The sequence below is a fragment of the Nelumbo lutea genome, chromosome 8 (genome assembly GCF_056320005.1).
Source record: "Nelumbo lutea isolate HS-2025 chromosome 8, American lotus-T2T, whole genome shotgun sequence".
Classification (NCBI taxonomy): Eukaryota; Viridiplantae; Streptophyta; class Magnoliopsida; order Proteales; family Nelumbonaceae; genus Nelumbo; species Nelumbo lutea.
The window spans coordinates 23649972-23667771 of record NC_142691.1 but is presented as its reverse complement, the minus strand read 5'-3'; the positions used below and the strand labels follow the sequence as shown (position 1 = coordinate 23667771).

At 38.9% G+C, this 17800-nt stretch overlaps 1 protein-coding gene across 1 annotated transcript; it reads left to right on the top strand.

Moving 5' to 3' along the window:
* The first annotated feature begins 10691 nt into the window (after window positions 1-10691).
* On the top strand, window positions 10692-11975 carry LOC148843368 (chaperone protein dnaJ 8, chloroplastic-like). The gene is made up of 3 exons (XM_088956584.1): window positions 10692-11231; window positions 11367-11435; window positions 11542-11975. Exons 1-3 carry the CDS (start codon window positions 11013-11015, stop codon window positions 11728-11730), a joined length of 477 nt encoding a protein of 158 aa, XP_088812710.1. The 5' UTR covers window positions 10692-11012; the 3' UTR covers window positions 11731-11975.
* Window positions 11976-17800: the final 5825 nt, after the last annotated feature.

The window sequence follows — 17800 nt, the reverse complement described above, 5'->3', positions numbered from 1 at the left end:
CGTGATCAAATGTGATTCGTGGGTGCACTAAACACGAAGTGTGGTGATTCACTATTTAAATGGCTCGTATGGAGGATTCAGGCACACCAAAACACCCAAAAAAAAGTTGATGGGATTGTAATAGGAAAGAAAGTAATTATGATTTTTTATATTTATATTTTTTATTTTATTTTTTTAGGCCACAAAAATGTTGTATGAGAATGGAGAAGAGTCCATGTGAAGCGTGTGGATGAGAAGACCCTTGGCCTCCATAAACTCGTCTTTTTATTAATATACTAAGCAACTACTATTTTTTAGTCTTTTAGTAGTTTTTTTTTTTTTACTTTTTCTTATAGTGCTTAAATAGTTATGAGTTGCAAGAAGCGGAAGAAATGATGATATATAATTAATAATATTTATATTAAAATAAACATAAATTCCAAAAGGAAAGATAAAAATTGACTAGAGGCTGAACCATTTTTGCCTCCGAGTGTGTTATATATATATATATATATATATATATATATATATATATATATTAAAGGAAGGTCTTCAAGGCTACAGTCTTCACCGTTCAGACACGTAGCATTCTCATTTTTTTGAAAATCTAAACACATGGTATTAGCATCTAATTTTTGCTTGGTCCGCTGCCTGAACCTACAATTTTCCCTAAACACCCTATCAAACCCTTTTGACCTCTCTGAAACACCAAAAAACCCAGGAATTCCAACTTTCAGCCCCAAAGCCCTCAAATTCATCGTTAAACCTACTTGATACCTATTCAATTACCCCAAACGACCCCCACTTACACCTCAACCATTAGATCAGACATAACCATCATATCCAGGACCTCCTAAAATACCTACCTATAAAATTTGAACTCAATATTACCCCATTTATCTTTCACCAAACCAATATTTCGTTTCTAAACATCCCATTGACCCAAATTCCTACAATCTTACCCCTCTAAGACTGATCAGACCTCACCATTAGATCTCAAACACCCCCAAATACAAACATGTGAATTCTCAACCCAAAATGCCTCTGTTCACACTTCAATCGTGCCAAGATTCTATTTTTAGGTCTCAAATTGACCAAATTACAAATCTAACCAATCCAGTCACAGTTGGTTTAATCTAACCTTACCAATCACCTCATACTACCCAAAAATCCTTCCCTATGAAATTTCACCCAAAACTGCATTTGTTTGCCCCTCAATCACACATAGATTTCGTTTTGAGATTCTAGATTAACTAAATCAAACTTTTCCAGATCTTCCCAATCTAGGCCCAATTGGTCCAATCTGCCCCTAAGTCTCTATTCCTATCTCTTTCAATAGTCGTATCTTCGACTATTATCATGGCTGTTGGATGTCAGTTTAAACCAAAATATCACAAATAACCAAAAAAAAATTGGTTCAGTTTATTCGGTTTTCCCATATTCTAGTTTCAGTTCAGTTTACCATATAATTAAATTGGTTTTTAAAACTTTGGTCTTTTCGTTTCGATTTTTAACCGAAAAAACCGAATGCTCACCCCTAATTGCAGCGGCGATTTGAACCAACCAGCAGCGATGACATTCTCTCCTCCAAATCAGAACCTCTGTCTCCCAACTAATGTTTCCGCGACAACCTCCTTGATGTGCACGGGGGCTTCCTTCTGACCCTTCAGTTAGGTTGCCTCTAAGCCATTTGAACACATCTGGAGTTTTTACCCAACGATTCAATCGCCCCTGATTGTTCCAGGATCAAGGTAGTAGAGGATCATAACCTTCCCTTTCACTTGAATCAGTCACAAAACCCAGAGGTTAGGAAGCGGCATCACCAATCGTGCGATTGTCGCCATCTGATGAGCACAAACTTCCGAGTCGCCTTAGATGCAGAGAGATAGCAGCAACACCACTACAGTTATCACACTCTTTTGAGGCCCAGCAGTTATTTCTTCTTTCCAACTCTCCCAGTTGCAGCAAACTTTCCAATTTCAGGCCAAATCTGAATCAAGTAACCACCTTTTTTCTCCTCTATAATCAACTCCATATTCTCTTATTGTTTAACTGTAATCGGGAGTTATGAGTGGGGAAGAGCCGATGAAACTAGTTTGACGAGTTTCTGTAAGCTTTGTACCCTCATTGATTCTATCCTCGGTTTTCTTAAGTTCATTTTCTATTATGGTTGTTGCCTTCTAATTGCTTATTTCTTCAATAGATGATGGATACAAGTAGAGTAGATTTTTATTTCTTAGCCTTGCGGATTGATTGGTAGAACAATATTTGCTAAGACAGAAAACTTTTATGTTGATCTTGAATCATTTCATTTGTCTCTGCTATGCCAAAATAATCTAAACATATCAGTACATCCAATCCACTAATGCATGTTTCCCCTCTTCCTATCTTCACTTCTTTCTTATCTTGATATGGATAACATGTTTACCCTCTCCTTTAGTCGAAATCCAATCAACTAAAATTTATGCTCTTTTTACTTCTATTTTTATTATGTTGGATGCTTTAGATTCTATTTTATTTTATCCTTTTTTTAATCAATTATGTTTGTTTGATTTGATAAATGGATTTGTTTCTAATCTGCCCAACATGGTGAATGATAGTTAAGATGAAAGATTCTCTAGGGAAACGATTAGACATTGTTTCTCTTGCACTTTATTTCGTTTAATAATGTAATTGTGGTCCGTGAATATTTTGGGCTTGTTAGGAGAGCTTACTTGCATTTACTTTTAGAACCCTATGTGGGCCCCACCTATTGGACCTAGGAGAGGGATGTCTAACCCAGTCCCTCTCCCATCCAAGTCTTACCAAGCTAGTTAGTTGGTGCCTTGGGCTATTTGAGTCGCTATTGGAGTCACTATTGAACTAAAATGATTTTAATGCCATTCTCAGAAGTCTCATCATCTCCATTTCCTTAATTGATGGGTGGCGACTCCATTTTCAACCCAAGTGGCAAGTGAGCAATTTTTCAACATACACAAACTTATATTCTGCCCCTCTTTGTTATGAGGTAAGAAACTATGAAACAACAAAGACCAAAAAGAAGCACAATGATGCAAAGGGCAGGCTTGGATGAGGGGCAAGACATTGAAGGAGGATTGAGACCAAAAGGAGTTCCTGTGCAGCATCGTTTCATCATGTTCATGCCATTTTATTCTTGGCAAAGTTACGCTTCCAAGGTATCAAGAACCTTCAGAATCAGGGTACATTTGTCGTAAAGAAAAGCATTAAAAACAACAAGTATTGGATGATATTTTGGAGTAGGGGTGTTCATGGGTCGGGTTGGGTCAGTTTGAGTCATTTTCTTTAACCGACCTGACCTAGTCGGTTTACTTATTGACTAAACCGAAACTGATTGTCCCTGAAGCAAAACCAACCCAAACATGAAGGGTTGGTTTGGGTCAGTTTAGTTGGTTTTTATATATATTTTAAACTAAAATATCTATTTATATTTAAGTTAATTTATTTTTAATCTTTATGCAAAATCAAAATATATATTTAAATCGATTAGTTTTTTATGCAAAACTGATTTTTTTGTCAATGTATATTTAAATTTATACAAAAACTAAATTAAATATTGTACCATTGTATTATATTTGTATTGGTTTTACATTTTTAGTTTTTACCATAAATAAGAAATTTTTTTCAAAGATCAAACAAAACACAAATAAAATATATCAACATTTAGCATATAAGGTAGAGACTGATAAATAATTACTTAAACATATAGGATTGATTCAGCTCGGTTTGGTTTCGGTTTTCATTCATACATGAAAACCAAAACCAAACCGAGTTGTTGGTTTGTTTTCTCGTACAAACTAAAATCGACTGATGATTTTACAAAACTGACCAACTCAGGTTGGGTCAGGCCGGTTTGGTCGATTTGACATTTAATGTGAACACCGCTATTGGGGAGTGAGGTCAATTATTTGTCGTGAGGTGAGAAAGCATAAGATCGAAATCAATAATGTGCCATGTAGCAATGAAAACAATGATAAAACCTTGACTAAAATTGTGAAGTGTTAGTGTAGCAGAAAATACTCAAGTGCTATAAAGCGAAAAAATCAGTGATTTATGATGTGTCAAAGTGGCGAAAGGAAAACTATGTGCTATGTAGCAGAACTCATGTGCTATGAAGTGAGAAAATCGGTGATTTATGATGTATTAGATGGCGAAAAATTCATGTGCTATGCAGCGGAAAAAATCTTATTTACGATGTGCCGGATGATGAAAAGCATATGTGCTATGTAGCAGAAAATTTGATTTATAATGTGCCAGAAATTGGAAAATCTATGTGCTTTAAATCAGAAAATCAATGATTTATGATGTGCCAAAGTGGTGAAAAACCATGATTCTTGATGTGTTGAAGGCAGAAAAGCTTATGTGCTATAAAGCAGAAAAACATGTGCCATAATGCGGAAAATCTTGATTTGAAATGTGCCTAAAGGTGGAAATTCCAAGTGCTATTTAGTGAGAAAACCATTTGCTATTCAGTGGAAGAAATTCATATGCTATGCAATGACATTCATTATGTGCTAGATGGGCAATGCAGTGGGAAACTCAGAATTTTGATCTACCAAAGGGTGAAATATCCATGTGCTGTGTAGCAGAAAAACTCATGTGCTAAAAATTGGGAAAATATGTGTTAAAAGAAGCAGAAAATTCAGGCTTGTTATATGCGAAAAGGCAGAATATTCATATATTGTGCAACGGAAAAACCCGTGCTATAAAGCGAGGAAACATGTGCTATAAAGCACAAAAACATGTGTTAAAAAAGCAGAAGATTCTGATTTGTAATGCGGCAAAGGGTGGAATATCCATGTGCTATGCGGTGGGAAAGTCATGTGCTATTCAGCAGAAAATCCATGTGTTATGCAGTAGAAATCATTATGTGCTAGAGGAGCGGATACTCTATGTGCTATTTAGTAGAAAATCTGGATTCCTATTGTGCCAAAGGGCAGAATATCTGTACAGTGGAATTCTCATGTGTTGTAAAGCGGAAAAGCATGTGCCATAGTGCGGAGAAACATGTGCTATGAAGCGGAAAATTTTGATTTGCAATGTGTTAAAAGACGGAAATTCCATGTGCTATTTAGCTGAAAAACCATGTGTTATTCAGCGAAAAAATCTATGTGCTATGCAGCTGAAATCATTATATGCTAGAGGGTAAGAATGTCAATGTACTGTGCAATAGAAAAACTCATGTGCTATAAAGTGGGAAAACATGTGCTATAAAGCGGAAAAACATGTGCCATAAAGCGGAAAATTCTGATTTGTGATGTGCAAGAGGGTGAAATAGCCATGTGTTGTGTAGTGGAAAAACTTATATGCTATTCAACGGAAATAACTCATGGGCAATAGGGCAGAGAAACATGTGCTACTAGTAAAAAACACTGATTTGTGATATGACAAAGGGCAGAATGTTCATGTGCTATGCAACGAAATAACTCATGTGCTATAAAGCGGGAAAACATATACTATAGTGTGGAGAAACATGTGCTACTTGCGAAAAACACAGATTTGTGATGTGCCAAAGGGTGGAATATTCATGTGTTGTGTAGTAGGAAAACTCGTGTTATTCAACAGAAAAAACTCATGTGCAATAAGGCAGAGAAACATGTGCTACTAGTAGAAAACACAAATTTGTGATGTGCCAATGGGTGGAATGTTCATGTGTTGTGCAGCGGAAAAACTCATGTGCTATAAAGCACATGAGTCGGCCTACTCATTTCTTTGAGGACCAACAACCTTGTCAGAGCCTTTTGAGTCTAGGTGTCAAACCTCCCCTCATGCATCACCCTCCATGTTTCAACCTAGTCATTTAGGATGTCAGCCACCCAGCTTTGTTTGTTTACATACCCCTTGTGGGGCCCACATCAAAATAATAACATAAATAAAAAAAAAGTATATAGAAACAAAAAAAAAGATAAAATGTCAAGAGTCCAATGAAAATAAAATCGGAATAGGATAAAATATATCTAGATAAAAAACTAAAAAATAATAAATTCAAAAATTCAAAAAAAGGATAGGAAGGTTAGGCATAAATACACCTGAAGAAAATAAAAAAAATAAAAAATTTAAAACAATCAAAATCCCAAAAAAATTAATTAGAAATCAAATTAAAAAAAATATACAATCATAAATAAAAAAACGAAAAAATATAAAAGGGGCAAGTTTAAAGAAAAAGAAGAAAAAAAGAGAAAAATAGGAAAATAAAAAGAGAGATGAAAAAAGGGTAAAATAATTAAGATAAAAGGGTGTAGTAAAGTTTAGTTAAGCATAAATATACAAAAAATAATAATAATAATTAAAAAAGTCCAAAAGAAATTAAAAAGAGTAAAAATATAAAATAAAAGAAAAAATAGACAAAAAGGTAAAAAAAGAGAAGTTAAAACCAAATTTAAAAAATATAAAATAATTAAAATTATCAAAAAAAAAACAAAAAAATCAAATAAAAAGTAAAAAATGAAATAAATAAATCTAAAAAAAAATCATTAAAGTGAGAAAATTAAAAGGGAAAATTTTAAATTGGAAAAAGAAAAAGAATAAATACATAAAAAATGTGAAGAAAACAAAATATACAAAAAATTCTGAAAAATCCAAAAAAAAATAAAGTGTCAATTGTTATTTCTATTTGTAATTTATTTTATTTACAACTGTTGTATTTTGTTTTGTTGACACTTTATTATATTTTTGTATTTTTTGTTTTCTTTACATTTTTTATATATTTATTCTTTTTCCAATTTAAAATTCTCCCTTTTAATTTTCTCACTTTAATAGTTTTTTTGGATTTTTTTATTTCTTTTTTTACTTTTATTTGATTTTTTGTGTGTTTTGAGAATTTTAATTATTTTATATATTTTTTATTTCATTTTTCTTTCTCTTTTTTCACTTTTTTTCGATTTTGTCTTTTATTTTCTATTTTTAATTTTTGTATTTTATTTTGGACATTTTTTTAATTATGATTATTTTTTTTGTATATTTATTCTTAACTAAACTTTACTACCCCCTTTTATATCATTTTTTGTTTTACCCTTTTTTTCTTCTCTCTTTTTTTTTTTTATTTTCCTATTTTTCTATTTTTTTCCTTTTTTCTTTAAACTTGCCCTTTTTATATTTTTCTTTTTATTTTTTATTTATGATTATATAATGTTTTTCTGACTTTTAATTTGATTTATAATAAAAATTTTTCGGGATCTTGATTGTTTTAAATTTTTCAGTTTTTTTTATTTTCTTTAGGTGTATTTATGCCTAACATTCCTATCCTTTTTTCTGAATTTTTTTCTTTTTATGATTTTTTGAATTTTTTATTTTAGTATTTTTTAGTTTTTTATCTACATATCTTTTATCCTATTCCGATTTTATTTTTATTCGACTCTTGACATTTTATCTACTTTCTTTCTTTTTATGACACAGGAGCATGTAATTATAAAGACATCAGACATCAATATTAACAATGACAGGAATAAAGAGGGGAGGGAAACCCTTAAACCCTAACCCTAAATCCTAAGGTTGTGTTTGGTTTATAGGAAAAAATAGTTAAGGAAAGAGAAATGTAAGGAAACCTTTACAAGCCTCATGTAGATTTTTTATGTTTTCCTTCATTTCCCTATTTTTTTCCTTCAAACCAAATACCTAAACCCTAAATTTAAACCCCTTAAGCCCTAAAATTGCATGTTCTCCAACTAGATAAGAGCCAATTATTTTTTATTTGGGTCTAACGTGTAAAGAAAGTATTTGGTCGGATGCATGTCGTCCGCATAGGAGCCAAATAATTTTCAGAGTTATCACCCTCAAAAATTCAAATTCAGGACCACAATAGTAAGTTTCATGGAATTTGCTAATGATTATACAAATTAGGCTTCTCCTATTTCAAGAGATATTGTCTAGATGTTGTGATTCTGTTATATCTCTATTATCGATGAACCTTCCTGGTAGTTTCATTGATCAGGCTTCTAATTACCAACACAAGGCTTGCTGCTCTCAAAATGGGATGGTAGTTCTTCGAAGCATCGTCATAATAAGAAATTGAATATTCACAAATCACAACACTTAGAAAGGTGTGAATTGTGGGGTGTGTACCATTTTGTTATTGCATCTGTTGAATTTGTCAGTTTTAAGACTTCAATCAAGGTTTTTAAAAACGAATCGGACGGTTTTCAAACTTCAAACATCAAACGGTTTAAATGGATGGCCCATTTTGATAAAATAAATTAAAAAAATAAAAAATAACTAAAATATATTAAATGGTTCAACCACCCGAATCAGCGATTTATTGATCAAATCAACGGGTTTTGACCAAAAGACAATTCTAGAGTAAAATGGGTGATCAGTTCTCGGTTTTTCCAATCCGGTCCAATTTTGAAAACATTGATTTCAATCGGTCCATTTTAAGAGATTGGATTGGTTGGAGAAAAGAACCATGCACATTGGGCTGAGCTATCTATCACAAGTGAACACACTAATGTTCAATGTGGGTGCCGTTTATAGTGAATACTGGCGTGCTCACTCATGATAGATAATTCAGCCCGGTGTACATGATTTTGCCTCCGGCTCATCTGATTCGATCTTTATGAAGGATATTAATTATTAAATATTAATCATGGCCTTTCCTCCTATATCTCAGTATTTGAATACATATATAGTGATATTTTGATATTTTGAACTTTGGTTAAGACCCAAAATTTTTCAAATGTTTTACACATAAAATGTGTATGACATATTAAATATATACATGCATAAAAATATAATTATTTTTTAATTTAGAAATGTATATAAAATTAAAATTTCTCAGTTTTCTAATCCCATGGGCCATGATTAAAAAAATGTATTATTTAGAATTTTTATTTGTTTAAATTACTCATATATTTGAGTCCAACAATACATATCATTAGATATGCATCCATACATTGTGATATTTTGAAATCGATTAAGACCCAAAATTTTGATATGTTTTATACAAAAAATGTATTATTTAAATTTAAAATGTATATAAAATAAAAATATCTCAAATTTTTAATCTCATAATTAAAAAAAAAAACACTGTTTTATTTGCAATTTTTAATTACTCATATATTTGAAATTTTCTAACTATGCCCAGTCCATTTTCCCCAACCAATTCATCTTGACCCAGACAACCTTTGAATTAAAATATTAAGCACATACAAATTTCACCAACCTTCCATAATTAAAAACGGTCTCTGGTGGTTAGTTAGTTTTCTCTGGTCAACCAAACTTGTTCTCTATAAGAGAATGTAGAAGCAAAGCCTCCGCCTACTACACATACAAAATAAAAAACTTATAAAAAATCAAAATAGTAATAACTAACAACCGACATTTATGTAGCAGATAAAGTCAAATTAAACTACCATTTAAAAAACACGTGGGACGTGCATATATTATTTATTTCTCACTTCCTATAACCAAAATGGGTCGCTTTCCTACTCCACCCGCTTATTTATCACTGTCTTATTAGGACTAATCGACCACATTATGACCCGGTTTCGTAAATCGGGTATGGTTTGGGATAGATGGACCGGTTCTAACCCAATTATGCAAAACTAAAAACCAAGACCGAACCAATTAATTTGAGAGGATCAGGTCTTACCTGTAATATGAAATAATTGGTATGTCCGTATGTATAAATTAAATTACCTGTAATATGATTACTTGAAACATCATTTTTTATTATATAAATTTAATTAAAATGAAAAATTAAGTTTATATTAATATGATTAATATGATTATCGAAGGGCATTAACCTATCAAAAACCCCTGTAAATGGAGATCAGCTTCAGTCAGTGCAAGGCCCATGTTCCCACAGTCTTTACAGCCTTGCATCGGGAACATTTTTATACTTCTGTGTTTTTTATAGAGAGATATTCTCAATGCAAGGTTATAATGATTGTTAAAATGGGTTTTGCACTGATTTAATCCGGTTTCCTGTAAATTTTGATAAAACCACTTTATTAGTTACCAAATAGATTTTTGTGATATCATGTCTTTTGATCATGGTCAAATTTTAATAAAATAAAAGTAAATGGTGAACTGCTTATATGTTAAACATAAAAATATTATAAAATTTAAAAAAACATAATATCGTTATATAGAATTAATTGTGTAATTGGTTCAGGTCTTAACTAGTTCTAAATGGCAAAAATCGGTCCAACCCAATTCTAGTTGAGACACAAAACTCAGAACCAGGCTGGTATAATCGGTTCGATTCTATCGGGTTAAACCCGACCCATTGACAGTTCTATACTTATAAACCCAAACTCAACTGGATAGGCAGATCCGACACGAAACCTTACTTATTAGGGCTATAAATTTGGAATTAAGAATTTAAGATAACTTATAATAGTAAAAGGCTAAAATCCAGGTGGTCAGTCTATTATTAGACTCTATACTCGCAATTCCTCGAACAATGCGCTCGGCTTTCACCCAATCCAATTATCCATTCTGACGTCCTTATCCATATTTTAACCCAAAAAGATAAATAAAAAATAAAAAGTATAGCAATTAGTACCAGAAGCATCGGTGTCTCCTTGCCATCCACACGACGACAATCCACGAGAGATCTACGTGTATTCGCACGCGAAACCATACGAGCCCACGTGTCTGTCTGCGTGCGTGGATCCAGCAAATGATTCCGGACATATTAAATTTTACCTCCCAAAATTTAACTGAAATAGAAACGTGGAGCGATCAGAGCAACAGCTTTGGATAAGCACCGTCCGTCTCTCCATCCCTTCCCACCTCTCGCTTTCTCTTTATAAATACAATGGATGACTTGTCGAACCAGGCAACTTTGATATTGAATCATTGGAACCAGACAAACAGCGCACAGCGGATACATCAAATTAATTACAGAAATCTGGGAAGTAGAGAGAAGGGGAGAAGGACCTATTTTTCTTGGCGTATAGATTGATTCATTCGGAAAACCAGAGGAAGAGGAGGGAAGATTGAAATTTGAGAGTGTTTGTTTGGTGGGTTTGGTGATCTGATTTTGGTTTCGTGTGGTTTGAGATCAGAAGGAGATGGCTATGGCTACTGCTAGTGCTGGGTTGGTGAATGGTGGGTCCTGCTCTTGGATTCAGAGCGATTGCTTGAGGAAGAATGCGAAGACAAAGAGGAGAGTCCTCTGTTCTTCCTCTGTAGCCTCGGCCAGCTTGACGGAACAGTACAGAACGCTCAGAATCCAACCTGGGGCTTCTGAGTCGGAGGTCAAGAAAGCTTTCAGGCAGCTCGCTTTGAAGGTTGGTTTCTTTCTTTTCCAATTTCAATTTGGGATTTATCGAGCTTCATCAGTCATTGGTCCTTCTTTTCTGGTTCATGTTCTTCTTCTTTGATTTTCTGAAATCTTACTCCTCGTTATTTTCTTCTGTTTTCAGTATCATCCGGATGTATGCAAAGGAAGCAATTGTGGGGTCCAATTTCACCAGATCAACGAAGCCTATGATGTAAGTGATCCAAGCTCTCTCTCTCTCTCTCTCTATGATCTTTAGATTCGATGGATGGGAATGAACGGTCGATGATCCATCTGTGTTGGTGCATGTGTTATTGCAGATTGTGATGAGCGCTTTGAAGGGGGAAGCGGACTCCATGAGTTTGCACGAGTCATCATCATACGTTTATGACGAGGACGAGCCGATGAGGGGAATGTGCGACTCGGAGTGGGACCTGTGGGAAGAGTGGATGGGCTGGGAGGGTGCAGGGATTCGCGATTACTCATCCCACATCAATCCCTACATCTGAGCCTTCAATGTATCTCTAGCGTCCATTCAGTATATCACGGAGATTTGGGCCCCATTAGAGCATATTCTGTACATAATAATTAATAACGTTGATACAAATTTTACAAGATTCGGGCTTGTACATATTTCCTGAAGTTTTAAATTTTAAGTAAGAGAAGCCCCAGAAGGAGGCTTTGCTTGTAATTTCTTAATAATCAAACGACTTGACGTTAATTGTTAATAAAATTTTAAGTAAATTACTGAGAAGATGGGACTTGTGGGCCTTGTGGCTATGGTTTTTTATTGATTGGGCCACCTTTTGTGGGCTACAACCACAAAGGGGCCCACCGTGGTGATGTCTGATGATTCTCTGACTGCTTTTGTGTTTGGGCTAATTATCATACACCGCGTCAATTTCGTCAAACTTGATTGGCCCTACGACTTTACTCGTATTACTGGGCCAAAGTATATACCACGCCAGCTCCTCTTATCTATTCAAACTTGAATGATTCTCTGCTGTTAACCTTGACAAGTTGACAGGAATGGTATTATTAAAAAGGGGGGTGTTCTTTTCGTAATTATATTTGTGCTTCATCTGCTCAATGACACAATAGTTTTTTATATGGTTTTGAAAATTGGACCGGATTAGACAGTCGGACCAGTTAACCCAAGAATCAGACATGGATTTGCGTCGTCTGGCTTTGGATCCAAAACTATTTGACTCATAAAATTAGTGGCTGAAACGGCTTTGTTTCTGATTTGATTTTAAAAATTTTTTTTGAACAAAATAACATGGTTCAAAATCAATGTTCATGTGGCAAAGTGATTTTATATATATCAATTCATACTCCTATACTGTATAAAATGCAATATATATTATACATGTGAAAAATATATAATTATTTATACTTTTTCTTTTTTTTTTTTTGAAAGAAATCCCTTAGGCAAAATCATTCATTGAACTCAACATTCAAGCGCGCGCAAGCGGCTGCAAAGCCGGCTGCGCGTTAGCGCAACGGCTTGAGCGCTAGCGCACAATCTGTTGCTCTAACGCAGTAGCATCATAAGGAGAACCTCCCTTTCGAGGTGAACGAGTATACTAGGGCGATTCTATAGTTCCTTCCCGCGTCAATTGCCAATTCCCTAGGACTGCTATAACTTGCATGATATAGACCACGAAAAATATGAAGGTGAACCACAATGAGAAACATACTTGCCCCATTAGCATGCATATAACGGAGCAACCAGCCCCCTTCAACATCTCTCATAACGTGTTCTACACTGTTGAAAGCTAGATCCACATGAGGTGTGTAATGCATAGCTAAAAAAACGCCGGTCACTATCTGAATGACTAAACAATTACCAGCTAACGAACCGAACCCCCACCAATAACTAAGATTGCTCGGAGTTGGATAATCTATCAAATGCTGATTAAGTGTGGAGGATATAGGTTGTTTAAGAAGAGAGAATCGTTGGTTCCTTATAGTCATTTCTCTTTCCTATACCGCTCTGTCCTTAAGCTGGCATGCGGAAAGCAACAGCGATATCAGCTTCTTCGCTCCATACGGGCGCAGCAGGCGTTCCTATTCGGCCTAACCAAAGCGTCACGACATAATCCAATTACCTATTTGAATCTTAAGTAGGGGGCTTAGCCCGCCCGCCTACCAATCAAAGAGGCTGAGAGTAAGCGTAAGCTCACCCGTAAGCTCGAAGAGCTTTCTCCGCCAGAGAGAGTGGAGAAGGGGAGAAGCGACTCGTCGTAGAAAAGGTAGCTTCCGGGACGGCCTAAAAGATCGACTTGGCGCAGGAGGCCATGCATTCTGGGCTGGAAGGAGGCAAGCAAATGAAGGGAGGCATTACGGGCCGACTACAAGACTACGACTACAAGAAGCAAAGCTTCGTAGACTCGACAAGTCGCTTATAGAAGGCCGACGACTACATAAGTTCAGTAAGGGGGGAGGGAAGCGAAGCTTAGCGAGCTTTAGTTGGCCGACCACTACATAAGCCGCCGCGGTAATCGGTTTGGAAAGCTTCGAGCTTCCCTTCATTCGCTACGCGGGAGCCGCACAGCACATAGCTGGAAGTCAGAGGGCCCGTACTACCTGCCTAACCCTTCGCTCCGAGGGACCGTAGATCGGAAAGCGCCTTCTAAACCACTCGGCAGAAGGGAAGGGGCCTATGTATTTGCATGACCCCTGCAGATTTGACCCTACCTACACCCGGTAGCCAATCCCCCAGCGGTCCTGCCACCACGCCGCAGAACGGTTGCTCATGTGGAACCTTTTATTTCTGGCGTAACAGCGGTGGAACGTAACAAAATATTACGGCCGCGTAGCGTCCAGGCCAAAGTAGGCCAGGACAAGCCTTTATGTGCTTAGAGGCTAGGAGTTGTTCGATGAGATGGCTCCACCAAGGTCAGTAGCTCTGGATCATGACCTCAAGTCGCATGGCCGGGGCACTCGGCTGGCTCGGACCGATTCATGGGAGGCGCCGCTTACGTGCTAAAGGGGGACGACCATAATGCAAGGCAGTTGTACGCCGATGAGGTGACTTGGCACCGAGGTGAGGGGTCTCCTGTATGCCGATGATGATGGGCACCCATGTGCCATGATGATAGGCAATCGCTGGGCCGAAACACACCCGTGCGTTAGGGACAACGGGATAGCTCAATCAGCTTGGGCAAGGGGCTGGCGAGGTGAAGGGTCATGCTTGAGCCAGGCCCGCACGCCAAGCCTCCCTTGAGCATCGGCAACGCAGTGCCGACCCATGCACTGTCCCCATGAGCATGTGTGCGCCCAAGAGGAACCCTGGTAGCCATGCTAGCCATTAACCAAGGCTGCCCCGCAAGGGAAGATGGTCTAGGAGTGCCAAGGTCAAGCACCCAAGGAGGTCGACCACCCCTCCTCAAAGAGTACGTTAAGCTTTTGGTGGTCTGCCTGAAGATAACATCAATTCTCCCAAAAATCTTATAGGCGAAAATGATAGTGATGTCCCTTAACGTAAACCTGCCAAGCGTAGGCAAGGCTAAGCCTGTGTTAGACCGTAACTGGCTCCCCCACTCAATCCATTGTCGTCCTCGACAATGGTCTTCTTGTGAATGGGTGTTTGTGTCCCGCATCATCCACTTGTCTGTCAGTTCCAGGGCTCGTCTAGCTAGCTTGGGTCTTGCCTATGTTGGTGTCCATTTATGGGGACGGAACCATTTCACCATGCCGGCCTGCCTAGACTTCACCCCCTGTGTTGAGGTTACTTAAACCGCGCAATGGATATGCCATGAACTGTGTGAAAGAAGGGCCTTTGAAGAAATTGGATGTGTGTGTTTCGCGGAGATCTGCCCCATGTATCATCTTACCTCAAGGCTCGACCGTCTTCTAGGTAGCTTTTCAGTGGTGCTACCGAACACGCTGATAGGTCTACTCCTCATGTTGGCGATGTGTCCTGGGTACCCTTTCACCATGCTAGCCTACAGACTTCACCTCGTTGGTTCGGGTTACTCAAACCTAGCCATGGCTTATGCTCTCTTGGCCCTCAAAACTACACTTCGCCTCTTCGAGTCGGGCTACCTCTTTGCTCCGAGGGGGCCCCACTGTTCTGCTGCCTCAAGGAGACCTAACCGCAATGTGTGCAAGTGTGGCAACTTTTACCCATGATGTTGTCGAACATGCACTCGCCTTGTGATGAGTTGTTGCTGCTGCAAGTGTTCTGCCTTGTTGAACTAAGCATGTCCTCCGATGCATTGCCGGTGTAGGGCCGCCATGCTCCAACGGTTAGTGTACCCACATTCCTATCATTCCAATATATTGTGGCTTCAACTGAGGAACCATTCTGAGCAAAACTGTCACTTCAATGATATTCCTTGACCAACCGTCAACACTGACCAATTTTGGACTGTTGTCCCCGCCTTAGTAGTGCCTCAAACAAAGCTACGGAACAATGGCTCATCTGTTGTGAAACCAAGATGTAGGTGCACTGCCCAACACCTCACTAAAATGAACAACAACTAAGTCTGTGAGGAAGCATGCCAATCCCCCACTCAAACTGCCACAATATGCCTTCCAGAAAAGGCTCACGCGTCTACCCCCGCATGAGCCCAGCAACCGGTGTGTCTGCCCCTACAAGGGAAGCTGTTTCAGGGTCATTGGAATGGGAACACGAACAATGAATGGCCTCTTGCCAGGCCTGATCTGAAATCTGTTCGATCCTGGGTGGAAGTGCCTAGGGACCGCACCCCACAATGTGCTGCTTGTCGAGATTACTGCGTCAACTGGTTCTGGGCTAATCTGCTTGACACCAACTACGGCTGCAATTGGCTAGCTTGCTCTGATACCAACTGTCACAGGGGTAGTTCTACAGCGGAAGAAACCCGTGCGGCGTCCAGACCAAGGTAGGCCAGGACAAGCCTTTACGTGCTTAGAGGCTAGGAGTTGCCCAATTAGATGGCCCACCAAGGTCAGTAGCACTGGATCATGACCTCAAGTCGCATGGTCGGGGCACTTGGTTGGCTTAGACCGGTCCATGGGAGGCGCCGCTTACATGCTAAAGGGGGACTACCATAATGCAAGGCGACTGTGCGCCGATGAGGTGACTTGGCACCGAGGTGAGGGGTCTCCTGTATGTTGATGATGATGAGCACCTGTGTACCATGATGATAGGCAACCGCTGGGTTGAAACACACCCGTGCGCTAGGGGCAACAGGATAGCTCAATCAGCTTGGGCAAGGGGCTGGCGGGGTGAAGGGTCACGCTTGAGCCAGGCTCGCATGCCAAGCCTCCCTTGAGTATCGGCAGCGCAGTGCCGGTCCATGCACTGTCCCCATGAGCATGTGTGCGTCCATGAGGAACCCTGGTAGCCATGCTGGCCATTAACCAAGGCCGCCCCGCAAGGGAAGATGGTCTAAGAGTGCCAAGGTCAGGCACCCAAGGAGGTCGACCACCCCTCTTCAAAGAGTACGTTAAGCTTTTGGTGGTCTGCCTGAAAATGACATCAATTCTCCCAAAAATCTTACAGGAAAAAATGACGGTGATGTCCCTTAACGCAAGCCTGCCAAGCATAGGCAAGGCTAAGCCTGCATCAGACCGTAACACTACAGTACGAGGAACTCGGCCAAAATATGACACCCGAAGGGCCCGCACAATCCTATCCTATCCGAGTCCGAGTTTACCCCTTGCACATCGGACAGTCGTCCGTAGGAGGCATCCGCCCTAGATAAACTACCCACCTCGCAGTGTCCCACCCTCCCCCCCTCCCGAATGATCGGTGCGGCGGTTAGGCATCCTTAGACGAAAGAGTGGTCTTTTAGGATTGGTCATTGTGTGTCACCACCTCCCACCTATCCTACACATTCGATCAATGTTGTCACTGCGAAGCTATAGTCAAGGTGCACGGGGTCTTACCGTCTAGCCGTTGGTACTCCACATCTTCACGGAGAATTCAATTTCACCGGGTCCATGTTGGAGACAACAGGGCAGTCGTTACACCATTCGTGCAGGTCACTACTTATGCAACAAGGAATTTCGCTACCTTAGGACAGTTAGAGTTACTGTCGTTGTTTACCGGGACTTCCATTCAAAGCTTATAATACTTCTCCTTTCGACCTTCCAGCACCGGGCGGGTGTCAGTCTCTATACATCGTGTTACCACTTAGCAGAGTCATGTGTTTTTAATAAACAGTTGCTACCCCCCTGGTATGTGCCGCTTTCCTAATCAAAAGATAGGAGAGCACCCCTTCTCCCGAAGTTACAGGGTCATTTTTCCGAGTTCCTTCGACATGGTTCTCTCAAGCGCCCTGTATACTCTACCTGTGTCGGTTTGGGGTACGGTCAGTTCACCAGGAGTATCGCCCTCCCAATTCGAAGTTTTTTCCTGAAGCTTCAACCTTGTTGACTATGACAACAGTCGCGACTATAAACAGACTTGCGACTATGGCAGGGCAGTACGCTCTGCTCTCTCGCGACCCCTACTCTAATCAAAATACTAAAGGCCCCTACTGAAGCGATCACTGAAATGAGAAAGGCTTGTAGACTCGTGACGCAGCAAGAAAACGCCGCGCAACAGTATTCGCGCCATTCCGTTGCTTGCTTCGGTTCATACTA

Bases quoted from the DNA above. Each gene is read 5' to 3' on its own strand.
- LOC148843368 (XM_088956584.1), top strand. From the start codon at position 11,013: ATGGCTATGGCTACTGCTAGTGCTGGGTTGGTGAATGGTGGGTCCTGC. The intron at 11,232-11,366 runs GTTGGTTTCTTT...TTCTGTTTTCAG, and splicing joins TCAGGCAGCTCGCTTTGAAG to TATCATCCGGATGTATGCAA. The intron at 11,436-11,541 runs GTAAGTGATCCA...GTGTTATTGCAG, and splicing joins AGATCAACGAAGCCTATGAT to ATTGTGATGAGCGCTTTGAA.